This window comes from Symphalangus syndactylus, chromosome 4 (assembly GCF_028878055.3).
Source record: "Symphalangus syndactylus isolate Jambi chromosome 4, NHGRI_mSymSyn1-v2.1_pri, whole genome shotgun sequence".
Taxonomy (NCBI): Eukaryota; Metazoa; Chordata; class Mammalia; order Primates; family Hylobatidae; genus Symphalangus; species Symphalangus syndactylus.
Genome location: NC_072426.2, coordinates 112,539,787 through 112,553,751, shown reverse-complemented (window position 1 = coordinate 112,553,751; position 13,965 = coordinate 112,539,787). Strand labels below are relative to the sequence as shown.

The 13,965-nt window shown below is 38.1% G+C and overlaps 1 protein-coding gene across 14 annotated transcripts in view; it reads left to right on the top strand.

Moving 5' to 3' along the window:
* Positions 1-13,428, top strand: part of ELF2 (E74 like ETS transcription factor 2) — a 132,229-nt gene extending 118,801 nt beyond the window's left edge. For 10 of the 14 annotated variants that reach the window (XM_055275936.2, XM_055275934.2, XM_055275937.2 and 7 more), the window contains 4 exons: positions 3,542-3,628; positions 9,190-9,382; positions 10,574-10,924; positions 11,645-13,428. In XM_055275936.2, coding sequence (XP_055131911.1) covers positions 3,542-3,628; positions 9,190-9,382; positions 10,574-10,924; positions 11,645-12,269 — 1,256 coding nt within the window. In that variant the 3' untranslated portion in view covers positions 12,270-13,428. The remainder of the gene's footprint in view (positions 1-3,541; positions 3,629-9,189; positions 9,383-10,573; positions 10,925-11,644) is intronic. The other 4 variants (XM_055275938.2, XM_055275939.2, XM_055275942.2 and 1 more) reach the window with 1 other exon arrangement.
* Positions 13,429-13,965: the final 537 nt, after the last annotated feature.

Here is a 13,965-nt window from a genome sequence, read left to right as displayed (position 1 = left end):
GTGATATATATATGTCATACTGAATATATATATCATTTATATCATACTATATACAATATTCATATTTATTATATATCATGCTATTTTTACCTTATACCTTCTGCTTTGAAACACTAAGATTGCTGATAGAGACTTCTGATTGACATAAACTCACCAGTGGGTAAAGAGCATTTCCACTTACTATTTGACTCCTGCTGAAATTTCTGCTCCCTTCATCCCAGTAGCACATTTTCAACATCATGAGGAAATGGGCAGTAAGTGGGTCTTTTTCTGTTGAAATCAAAGGTAAAATTGGAAAGAAATGACATTCTAAGTAATTGGGTACTCATCTAATTCTCCTTTCTTTTCTTAATTCTTCACATTTTAGAGTAAAATGCTAAAATAAAGGTGGGTTTGAAATAATGGTATTTTCTTTTCTTCATTAAATACAGTGTTTCAGATTGCCACAGTGTGTACCATTCTGTGGTCATTGTTGTAGGGGAGATGAGAATAAGACAGTGTCTTCCCACTTGCAATACATGTAGATTATATGCATCTCAAGAGAGGTATACAGGAGAGAATTTAGGAGGAAGAATTACTTCCTGATGTTAGCATTTAAAAACAAAAGGCATACATATAAATAGCCTTATTTACCCACAGCCTGCTATAGCACTTGGCTGGTTGCATCCAATGAGAGCTGTCACAAAATACTTAAGAAATGTTTGTTTAGATTTAATGCCAGGCATGATGGCTCACGCCTGTAATCCCAGCACTTTGGGGGTCTGAGGTGGGTGGATCACTTGAGGTCAGGAGTTCAAGACCAGCCTGGTCAACATGATGAAACCCTATCTCTACTAAAAATACAAAACTTAGCCAGCCGTGGTGTTGCATGCCCGTAGTCCCAGCTATTCGGGAGGCTGAGGCAGGAGAATCACTTGAACCTGAGAGGCGGAGGTTGTAGTGAGCCGAGATTGCACCAGTGCACTCCAGCCTGGGTGACAGAGTAAGACTGTCTCAAAAAAAAAAAAAAAAAAAGAACCACATTTAAAAGAAGATGGAAAACACCATGAAAAACGGGCCATGTAGGGAGCCAGGATGTGATATGATATAAACCAGGAAATACTTTGCCAGTTTAATACAATTTTATTTATTTCCGTGAAAGCTCTTAGTGACCATTTAAAAATTACAAGGCTGGGTGTGGTGGCTCAGGCCTGTAATTCCAGCACTTTGGGAGGCTGAGGCAGGAGGATTGCTTGAGCTCAGGAGTTCAAGACCAGCCTGGGCAACATAGTGAGACCTCATCTTGAGGAATAAAAAAAAAATTAGCCAGGTATGGTGGCACATGCCCGTAGTCCTAGCTACTCGGGAGGCTGAGGCAGGAGGATCGCTTAAGCCTGGGAGGCTACAATGAGCCATAATCGTGCCACTGCATTCCAGCCTGGGCGACAGAGTGAGACCCTGTCTCAAAGAAAAACAAAATACATGTAACCATTCTGTCTATACTTACTACCATAAGGGAGACAATGAAGCGTGAGTATCATTATTTATATTTTTGTGGTTAAGTACATTTGGGATATACAAACTTAGGTTCTTTTTTAATAGCAGTCCCTCTTTTTATTTTGAGAGCCTTTAATATACTAATGTGCATGGTGGATCTTGCTGTCTTCCAAGAGAAGATAGCATATGGTGTTCTAAAGTTTAATATGACTATAGAACCCATTTTCCTACGGAGGAAATTTATTAAGGAACATGACTTTGGACGTGCCGCTTTATGAGAAAATAAATTAAGCCTTTTTGCACCAACTTTTCTACTAAGTTGGGCTTTTGTGCTAGAATTTAGAAGATGCTGAAGATATTAGTTTTATTACTGTCTGATTCATATGTGTAAATATTATTTAAATTGAGTAATTAAGCTGTGTTCTAACAGAGACCAGTGAACTTTCTGTTTTACTTTTTGTTAAAACAGACTTCTTGATTACAATTACCAAAATTCTAAAGTATATCTGTGCATTTTGAAATACAGATGTTAAGATGCTTTAATTAGCTCTTTATATAGTTAATCTAATGTTTCCTAATGAAGAATAGAGTGACATCAGAAATCTCAGATGTAGAACAGTCACCAAATCAGTAATAATATATTTGATCCTAAAATATGGCCGGGTGCTGTGGCTTGTGTCTATAATCCCAGCACTTTGGGAGGCTGAGGCGGGCAGATTGCCTGAGCTCAGGAGTTCAAGACCAGCCTGGGCAACATGGTAAAACCCGTCTCTACAAAAAATACAAAAATTAGCCGGGCGTGGTGGTGCACGCCTGTAGTCCCAGCTACTTAGGGGGCTGAGGTGGGAGGATTGCTTGAGCCCAGGCTGTAGGGAGCTGTGTTTGTGTCCCTGCACTCCAGTCTGGGTGACAGAGTGAGACTCCATCTCTTAAAAAAAAAAAAAGTATTTATGCGTGTGTATATATATGTATTTGATTTTAAAATACAACATACTTAAGTATTCCCAATTTATTTGTTGAGTCTGCCTCTCACCTGCCAGTGTTCATCTATCTGTGCTCGGCATTGAATATAACTAATTTCAGGCTTAATCCTCTTTCGTGTAGAAAAGTATATAGCCCTTACTTTTTCTATTCATTGTGGATGCTAGTCTGTCTGAGAGAGCCTTATGGCAAAAATGAGGAGGAACAAAAGGGAAGGACACAAACCTTTATTAGACATATGAAATCACTTGGAAGTTTTTTTAGCCTTGTAATGTATCTGCATGTGGAAGTGGGGAAATTGAAACACTTATGCTTACATTCTGGTGAATTAACTGATCCAAAGCAGTAGAGAGTGTTTGATATTTTTTACTTTTCCTCATTTGAGTTCAAAGGGCTTTGCAGATTATCAGATCTTCTGCAATAAGTTGCTAAAGCTGTTTCTCACCATCCTGTAGGACAGAAAACAAATTAAGTTTTTACTAGGATTTGTTTCTATTGCTACACTAATATAAAAGATTGGCAAGGCCGGGTACAGTGGCTCACGCCTGTAATCCCAGCACTTTGGGAGGCCGAGGCGGACAGATCACGAGGTCAGGAGATCGAGACCATCTGGCTAATATGGTGAAACCCCATCTCTACTAAAAATACAAAAAATTGGCTGGGTGTGGTAGCAGGCACCTGTAGTCCCAACTACTTGGGAGGCTGAGGCAGGAGAATTGCTTGAACCCAGGAGGCGGAGGTTGCAGTGAGCGGAGATCATGCCACTGCACTCCAGCCTGGGCGACAGAGCAAGACTGTCTCAAAAAAAAAAAAAAAAAAAAAAAAAGATTGGCAAATCAAGGCTCTGACCAATGTATATGGCAATCAAGGCTCTGCCAATGTGTATGACAGATTACTACTAACTGCTGTAATCTAAAATACAAAAGTGTAATACTCCTTTTAGAAGCAGCTTTTCATACAGAGTATATTCATCTACAAATTAGTATCCATTTAAATGAATAATGTGTAATCAGAAAATCTGCTAATCGTGCCTCTGATATTTTTCTTGTTTTCAACGTATGGTTTCAATATCTTATTTTTTCAGTTGGCCGTAAACCAAAGACCCAGCAATCACCAATTTCCAATGGGTCTCCTGAGTTAGGTATAAAGAAGAAACCAAGAGAAGGAAAAGGTAATTTGGGGAGGGTTGCTTTGGAAGTGAGATGATTTTTTTTCAGTTAGGTGACATTTTTGTATTTGTAAGAAAATTATTTCTAATACATGCACATATGAGAATACTGTCGTTGGTAATAGTTCTTAATAAGGGATGTATCAGCATCATGTGGGGAGCTTTTTCAAAATATCTGTGCCCAGTTCTACACCACAGAGATTCTGTAGCCATAGTTGTATCATGGAGGATATAGGGAGTTTTGGAAAAGGTCCTAAGGATGTCTGATACATCTCCTCCTTAAGAACCATTGACTTACGGGATAATAGCACCCATCCTCATATATAGCTACCCATAATTCAAAGGGGTTTACAACTAAGCCTTGTTTCTAATAATTTCTTTCTTTTCTTATTTTTGTGAGACAGTGTCTTGCTCTGTTGCCCAGGCTGGTGTGTGGTGGTGTGATCATAGCACATTGCAGCCTTGACCTCCTGGTCTTAAGCAATCTTCCCGCCTCAGCCTTCTGAGTTGCTGGGACCACAGGCACATGCCACCATGCCTGGCTAATTTTTTTTGTTGTTGTTGTTGTATAGATGAGGTCTCACTATGTCACCCAGGCAGGTCTTAAATTCCTAGGCTCAAGTGATCCTTCTGCCTCAGCCTCTGAAAGTGCTGGGACTATAGGCATGAGCCACCACACCTAGCCTGATACATAACTTCTTAACTGTTTAGAAGAATTCAAGGCGAGCTAAATTTAATTTTCCAATCAACAAATGTCAGTCACATCAGTCACAATTCAGAACAAAACCATGTTTTTGCTTATTTATTGACTTATTTTTACAGACAGGGCTGGAATGCAGTGGCGTGACCATAGCTCACTGCAGCCTTGCGCTGCTGTGCTTATAGCCTCCCAAGTAGCTGGGACTACATGCACACACCACCACACCCAGCTAATTTTTTTTTTTTTTTAAGAGATGGGGTCTTGTGCTTTGTTGCCCAGGTGGATCTCGAATTCCTAGCTTCAAGAGATCCTCCAACCTCACACTCCCAGAGTGCTGAGATTATAAGCATGAGCCACTGCCCCTTGCCTATTTTTGCTTTAGAATTTGTGTATCCTGATTAAAAATGAAAACAGCACCAAACCCTCCCCCATTCTGTGCTTTCCTAAATTGTTGAGTAAGATGATTTCAAGTAACATTTCTTTTTAAAATTATTTTTATTACTTTTTTATTATCCTTTTTTTTTAAAAATTTTAAAATCTTTTGTAGAAACAGGGTGCCCCTGTTTTGCCCAGGCTTGTCCCAAACCCCTGGCCTCAAGCGATCCTCCCATCTTGGCCTCCCAAAGTGTTGGGATTATAGGCATGAGCCACCGCACCTGGCCTTTAATTTTCTTGTCACTCAGATTCTGACAGATAAAGTCTCATTTCAGTAGTGCTTTTAGATGTGTTCTGTCTGCCAATCTGATAACCAAAAATGTATCACTTTCATGAATAAGTGTTTTCAGACCAATATTCAATAGTTGGATAAATTTTACATTAATATATTTAAATTTATTCTGTCCTTATCAGGTGGTTTGACTTAAATTATTAAGTCTAGTTTAAAAAAAATTGTCACCAGTAAGCCTACCAAGAAACTTGGTATTTCGTTAGGCCAAAAAAAAAAAGGTGACATTGAACACTTATTCAGGAACTGGTGACCCAATTTGGGAGAGGCTTAGGATACTTTTCTTATTTCCTTGTTTGTCTTTGGTTGTTGTACACTTCTAACATCTTAGGTTTCTTCTTTTAATTTATATTGAAAACTTTAAAAGTTACATAGCAGTAAATATTAGAAAACTAAACTGTAAATATACAGTTATTACTGTTGTCTTTTAAATAATTCTTATCCTCAGTGGTATCACTTATACTCGAACATCTTTTGCCTAACACTGGAGAAAAACTGTGACCAGTTTTTACCAGTTAAAATCGCATCTCATTACAATTTCAGTCTTGTATTAAATTTGAGGCGGTGTGTTATAATATAATTAATTAAAGCTATTACATTCAAACCTGTATTCGAAATCCAGCCAGTGTTTTTTCTTCTGTAAAATTGTGATAATTATGTTTGTCATAGGCAAATTCCTTATTACCTGGTAAAGAAAGCTTCTCTTTCTGAATCCTGTTTTCCCTAAAACCAGAAATATAATTTTTAATAATTTTTTTCTTTAGAGACAGGGTCTCACTCTGTCACCCAGGCTGGAATACAGTGACATGATCACAACTCATTGCAGCCTCAGCCTCCCAGGCTAAAGTATTCTTCTGCCTCAGCCTCCCAAGTAGCTGGGACCACAGGCACATACCACCATGTCTGGCTAATTTGAAAATTTTTTGTAGTGACGGGTCCTCCTATGTTGCCAAGGCTGTTCTCATTTCTCATACTCCTAGGCTCAAGTGATCCTTCAGCCTTGGCCTCCTTAGAATTGTTCATTTTAACTTGGGGATGGCAACATGGGTGCAGTGAGTGTTTAAAGATAATCTGAGGGCTTTTGGATGAGTTTAATTCAAAACATGGAAACCTTATGTACAGGGCATTGTCTGTGTTATACGAACATTTCTTGTAGAGTAAAATCTTTGCTCACATTTACTACTATGTGAACAAAATAAAAATGCAAAAAAAAATGTTTATGTAACTGAAGATTATACATGATTTGTTTTAATAGTTTTTAGGTAGTGATGCTGGTGTAATAGGGTCCTAGAGACACAAATGTAACATTGTAAAGTTAAAAGTCATTTTTTTGTTTGTTTGTTTTTTTTTTTGAGATGGAGTTTCGCTCTTGTTGCCCAGGCTGGAGTGCAATGGCGTGATCTCAGTTCACCGCAACCTCTGCCTCCCGGGTTCAAGTGATTCTCCTGCCTCAGCCTCCCTAGTAGCTGGGATTACAGACATGTGGCACCACGCCCGGCTAATTTTTATATTTTTAGTAGAGATGGGGTTTCTCCATGTCAGTCAGGCTGGTCTCAAACTCCCGACCTCAGGTGATCCGCCTGCCACGGCCTCCCAAAGTGCTGGGATTACACAAATGAGCCAACATGCCCGGCCAAAGGTCAGCTTTTTTAGGTCAGTAGATGCATAATGGGTTGAACTCTGCGTTATTAATAAACTTACTGGATTTTCAAGGAAAGCCACAATGAAAGTGAAATGCCAGAGAAAAAACATCAGTACTTTGATTGAAGGTGTTGGGGTAGTGGTAGCTTGTTTTGGAAGCTTCCCACATAGCCTGTATCTTAGATCTGGATTTAAGGATAGTAAATGAATAGTGCATGGAATCCTACAGATGACCTATCTTTTTCGTCTCAGGACTCTTTTCTGTTCTTTTTTTCTTGAGACGGAGTCTCGTTCTGTCGCTCAGGCAGGAGTGCAGTGGCGTGATCTCTGCTCACTGCAACATCCGCCTCCTGGGTTCAAGTGATTCTCCCGCTTCTGCCTCGTGAGTAGCTGGGATTACAGGCACCCGCCATCATGCCTGGCTAATTTTTGTATTTTTGTAGAGATAGGGTTTCACCATGTTGGCCAGGCTGGTCATGAACTCCTGACCTCAGGTGATCCACCCACCTTGGCCTCCCAAAATGCTGGGATGACAGGCGTGAGCCACCTTGCCCAGCCTTCTGTTCTATTAATAAGAACCTTGGCACCTAGAGGTTATGAAGGAATAAAATAAAAACAATCTGAAAAGCCTCTTCTAATGACTGCTGCCCACTACTCTGTCCTCCTTAATAAGGGAAAAAAGAGTGTGATACTTTCTTCTTTTGGGGATCAAGTTTTTTATTTTACTTGCCCAGATTTCCTTTTTGTTCTTTTATGCACATCCTAGCCATCTTCCAAGACTTCATGATGGCCTCCCAGTCCACTTTATTTTCACTCCTGGAATCCCACAGACATATTTTCTATGATTATTTGGAATGTAATTAATTATGCATTGCTTTGTGATAGACCTTATATTGTTTCAAATTGTTATTTATTTCTTACATTGTTGTTTAACTTGTCATCTACTTTCTTTTCCCTTCTCAACTAAATTATAAATTCCTTGAGGCAGGGACCAGGTTTTAAATTCATCTCCTTAAGCATGGTAGGCGATGAATAAGCATTTTATTCTGCAGAAATATTCTAATATTTCCTCATTTTAAAATTTTACTAGTAGTGTGATCCAGAGCTAATGTTACAGTTAACATTTGATGAATACTTGACTAATTTTAAGGAATTACCATATTTTTCCATTTTAGGACCTCAGATTTTAAGATACAAGTATGTATAATGAAATCCTTTAAACATTATCTTCTGTCTACTGGGTGTAATCAGTAGAAAGCGATTAGAAATTTTTTTTTTTTAAATCTGTTTTTAGAGGCAGTAATGTTCTTTTTTTTTTCTTTTTTTCGAGACAGGGTTTCACTCTGTCGCCCAGGCTGGAGTGCAGTGGTGCGATCTTGGCTCACTGTAACCTCTGCTTCCTGGGTTCAAGCGATTCTCATGCCTCAGCCTCCCAAGTAACTGGGATTACAGGTGTGTGCCACCATTCCCAGCTAAATTTTACATTTTTAGTAGAGATGGGGTTTCACCGTGTTGGCCAGGCTGGTCTCGAACTCCTGACCTCACATGATACGCACACCTCCCGGCCTCCCAAAGTGCTGGGATTACAGGTGTGAGCCACCACACCCAGCCAACAGTAATGTTCTTTGCTATCAAGTGTTAATTGACTGGTAGTACAGAGGAAAATGATAAGAAAACGCTTAAAGGGTTGAGGGTAGTTTGCACTTACAATACATACACCTCAGAGTTCATGCCTGTAGGTGAATCAAAGAAAAGTAAGTTTCTTACAAAAAGACCCTAGGTCTGACGCCTAAAAGTTTTATACATTTCATTGTATTTTGCTTGCCTATCCAATAAAATTACTAAGTACCTTTTGATGAATTTTGATCATGGAATTTAGGCTTATCATATGATAAAGAAAGGTGTAAATAAATTTATTCAGTTTAAATCTGTATAAACTAATAAATTTGATTCTGTTTAATTCAGGTTAACTTTGCCTAAGCAATTATGCCTTTGCCTTTACTGAACTCCATATCTAGGATAGGGTGATGTGTAATAGTATAAAAGCCAGAACCTGTATTTTAGCATCATAACTGTAAGCATACATAGGGGATACCTTTTTTTAAAAGTAGAAACAGGCCGGACACGGTGGCTCACACCTGTAATCCCAGCATTTTGGGAGGCTGAGGCGGGTGGATCACCTGAGGTCAGGAGTTCAAGACCAGCCTGGCAACATGGTGAAACCCTGGTGTGGTGGAATGTGCCTGTAATCCCAGCTACTCGGGAGGCCGAGGCAGGAAAACTGCTTGAACCTGGGAGGTGGAGGTTGGAGTGAGCCAAGATGGTGCCACTACACTCCAGCCTGGGCAACAGAGCAAGACTCTGTCTCCAAAAAAAAAAAAGTAGAAACAAGTATATTCAGGATTTTTATGTTACAATGAAGGACACTTTATTTGCTTTTAATTATGTATTTAATTATGTTAATGAATTTTTAATCAATGTCTGTCATTGTTTTTAAAGGAAACACAACCTATTTGTGGGAGTTTCTTTTAGATCTACTTCAAGATAAAAATACTTGTCCCAGGTATATTAAATGGACTCAGAGAGAAAAAGGCATATTCAAGCTGGTGGATTCAAAGGCTGTCTCTAAGCTTTGGGGAAAGCATAAGAACAAACCAGACATGAACTATGAAACCATGGGACGAGCTTTGAGGTAAAAACTCAGCTAGTATTCAAACAAAATTTGTGTATTTCTTTATATTGTCTATTAGCTGTTTAAAGAGAAGCTGAAAAACCTTTACAACTTTTAACTTTGGGGGATATTCTAGAGGAGCTTCTTAGATTTGGAAGTAGGTGGGGAGATAGGAGTTTGGTCTACGTGCTTATAATTTTAACATAATTGGAAAATTCATTTTTGCAGAAAATGTGCTTTTGTACTTAGGACTGTTTCTTAATAGAAATTATGAAGTTGTAGGCTTAAAAAAACTAAACCTCAACAAATTATGGTTCTTATAGTTAGTTTTTTAGTTTTTAGGAGTTTGTTATAAATGGATTTATGTTGATAGGAAAATTTATCTTAAGTTTTATCAGTTTGGCCGGGCACAGTGGCTCACACCTATAATGCCAGAACTTTGGGAGGCTGAGGCGGGCGGATCACTTGAGGTCAGGAGTTCAAGACCAGCCTGGCCAATATGGGGAAACCCTGTCTCTTCTAAAAATATAAAAATTAGCCAGGCCTGGTGGTGCTCACCTGTAATCCCAGCTGTTTGGGAGGCTGAGGTAAGAGAATTGCTTGAACCCAGGAAGCGGAGGTTGCAGTGAGCCAAGAATGTGCCATTGCACTCCAGCCTGGGTGACAGAGCAAGACTCTGTCTCCAAAAAAAAAAAAAAAATTATCAGTTTGATAAACCCACAAAATTCTTTCGTTGTAAAGTACATGAAGTACATGGCTTCTTCTAATTAAGGGTGTTTTTAAGTGAACACATGGTTTATGTGACAGTATTCGCATATCTCTACTAAGTAAGTGTGGCTTAGGTAATTTTTCCAGTAATATCAGTTTGTTTTTATAACCTATGTAAATCAGAAAATAATTTCTACTATTGTCAGTATAGTAAAATATTCAATGGTAAGGTAAATTATTTCTTTTAAGAAAAAGAATGAACTTTCAGCCAGTTTATAGATCTTAAGTTTGTAGGACCTTGGCCCCAGGTTCCAACTTGATTCCTACTCTAAATTTGTAACCTTTTGAGCAGTCTAGGCAGTAAGAGTTTGTTTTTTTCTCATCTGTTATTAGGGATAAGGGAATTTTTCTGTTACTATCCACTGTACATGGTCTTTTTGGCGGAGGTGGAGTGGGGTGGAGAAATAATATACTTGATTAATTTGGCACATTTTCCTCTTACAGATACTACTACCAAAGGGGAATTCTTGCAAAGGTTGAAGGACAGAGGCTTGTATATCAGTTCAAGGATATGCCCAAAAACATAGTGGTCATAGATGATGACAAAAGTGAAACCTGTAATGAAGATTTAGCAGGAACTACTGATGAAAAATCATTAGAACGAGTGTCACTGTCTGCAGAAAGTCTCCTGAAAGCAGCATCCTCTGTTCGCAGTGGAAAAAATTCATCCCCTGTAAACTGCTCCAGAGCAGAGAAGGGTGTAGCTAGAGTTGTGAATATCACTTCCCCTGGGCACGATACTTCATCCAGGTCTCCTACTACCACTGCATCTGTGTCAGCAACAGCAGCTCCAAGGTAAGTGAAGCAAACCATTAGTTATAATGTATTTACTTTTTTAAAAAGTCTCTGTGGTGAAAACAAAATGTCCTTTTGCTTAATATTAGTGTTCTAAGAACCCAGTGTTGTCAGGACTTTGAAAAGTGCTTGATGTTTTAATTATATTTTTATTGTTGTTAAAGTAGATGTCTTGCTGGGTTCAGTGGCTCACGCCTATAATCCTAGCACTTTGGGAGTCCAAGACAGGAGGATTGCCTGAGGACAGGAGGTCATCAAAAGCTTTGGCAACATAGTGAGACCTCCTCTCTATAAAATAAAAAGAAAAAATTGCTGAGCATGGTGGCACACACCTGTAGTCCTAACTACTCAGGAAGCTAAGGCAGGAGAGTCACTTGAGCTTAGAAGTTGGAGGTTGTAGTGAGCTAAGATTGCACCACTATACTCCAGCCTAGGCAACAGACTGAGACCTTATCTCAAAAAAAAAAAAAAAAAGTAGATGTCTTAAATAACCTGAATTGGTTTTTATGGTTTTATCGATGGAGCTTAATGTAGGCTTTAGTTTTTAAAATATATTTGTGTCATGGTATGTTTGTGTCAAACATCAGGGATTGCCAGTACCTCTAAAATTTGGGAGCACTAATTTTACACATTTTGGATTTGTTTTCATCTTTTACCCAGGAGACCTATTTTCTCATTTGGCATTAAATATAATCAGCTTTTTTCTTTCTAATGTACTAGGACAGTTCGTGTGGCAATGCAGGTACCTGTTGTAATGACATCATTGGGTCAGAAAATTTCAACTGTGGCAGTTCAGTCAGTTAATGCAGGTGCACCATTAATAACCAGCACTAGTCCAACAACAGCGACCTCTCCAAAGGTAGTCATTCAGACAATCCCTACTGTGATGCCAGCTTCTACTGAAAATGGAGACAAAATCACCATGCAGCCTGCCAAAATTATTACCATCCCAGCTACACAGCTTGCACAGTGTCAACTGCAGACAAAGTCAAATCTGACTGGATCAGGAAGCATTAACATTGTTGGAACCCCATTGGCTGTGAGAGCACTTACCCCTGTTTCAATAGCACATGGTACACCTGTAATGAGACTATCAATGCCTACTCAGCAGGCATCTGGCCAGACTCCTCCTCGAGTTATCAGTGCAGTCATAAAGGGGCCAGAGGTTAAATCGGAAGCGGTGGCAAAAAAGCAAGAACATGATGTGAAAACTTTGCAGCTAGTAGAAGAAAAACCAGCAGATGGAAATAAGACAGTTACCCACGTAGTGGTTGTCAGTGCGCCTTCAGCTATTGCCCTTCCTGTAACTATGAAAACAGAAGGACTAGTGACATGTGAGAAATAAAATAGCAGCTCCACCATGGACTTCAGGCTGTTAGTGGCAGTACTGACATAAACATTTGCAAGGGAAGTCATCAAGAAAAGTCAAAGAAGACTTTAAAACATTTTTAATGCATATTCGAAAACAATCAGACTTACTGGAAATAAATTACCTATCCCATGTTTCAGTGGGAAATGAACTACATATTGAGATGCTGACAGAAAACTGCCTCTTACAGTAGGAAACAACTGAACCCATCAATAAGAAAAAGGATTGAAAGGGACCAAGCAGCTCACTACGATATCAAGTTACACTAAGACTTGGAACACTAACATTCTGTAAGAGGTTATATAGTTTTCAGTGGGAGGGGTTGGGATGGGTAATCTCATTGTTACATATAGCAATTTTTGATGCATTTTATATGCATACCAGCAATTATTACTGTGTTCGCACAGTTCTCACTTAACTGGTGCTATGTGAAGACTCTGCTAATATAGGTATTTTAGAATGTGAATTGAAGAATGGATCCCAAAAACTTCAGAAAGAGGATAGCAAAAAAAGATCTAGTGCGATTTTTTTTATATATATATATATATATATATATATATATACATATATATATATCATATAGCTTAAGCTGATTTAAAACAAAGGCCTTAGACTAATTTTCGGTTTTCTTTCTTGAAATAAGCTAATGGCTTGTTTGTGTAAAGCTTTTTTATTAAAAGAAAAATTTTAAAAATCTTGTACCTAGCACAGTATTGTTATAGAATTTACATGTAACATTTTATATGGTAGTTTCAGTCTGTCAGTTTCTTAATTGTGGACAAATTAACAGTTGGCTCTGGCCTTTTGCTGTAACATGCCTGTGTCACTCACTTAGCCCTGGCATTTGTGCAGACATATCATTTTCAGTTCTGCTGTCACTTGGAAGTTCAGGCTCAGCATGAATTTTTGTCAGGTAGCTCTAATACCTGGAGTTTTCTTTCTTTCTTTCTTTTTTTTTTTTTTTTTGTTGTTGTTTTGTTTTTTAGTTGAAGTTTATGAGGGAAATACCAGTGTTCAGATTTGAACTATAATAGTTTGTATATTCAACATTTGAAGTATATTCTATTTTGTTGTACTCTTGTTTCAAAGTGTATTCAAGTAGGTTTTCTGAAATATAGAAATGAAATTTATCTTCTGTTTTGGTCTCTGGTGATATTTTAAACAATATTTAAAAGCCAGTATAGAAGTGTTTTAGTTAAGAAGTGATAAAACATCTCTATTCTCCTTCCCAACTACTGCATGAAGAAATTCTACTTCTGTTTTGTTCCATTATATTAATATTTGGCAAATATCTGCATGTTGCCAGTTTCTTTCTAATTATAATGATGAACTATAATGTTCTGCTTAACATAATGAATTTAGTATTTTAGTTGGCTGCACTTAAAGAATTTATATTTGTAAAACACTTCAAACCGTTTGTTTCACAATCAGACCTTTTGTGGATAAAAAGAACAATTACTCTTCTAACCCTTTTACAGATTAGGAAGTTAAGGTATCTGAAGGATTACATAAACTATGTAATTTCAATACTGTCTGTCACTCCATATCTTAATGCTCTTTCTACTACAAAGAAAAGTTACCTATTTTTACATGTTTTAGAAATGTAGATGAACTCATACATAATATTTTTTGTCTTTTAATTGTGTATTTGATCACATACTAAGGTCAGAGA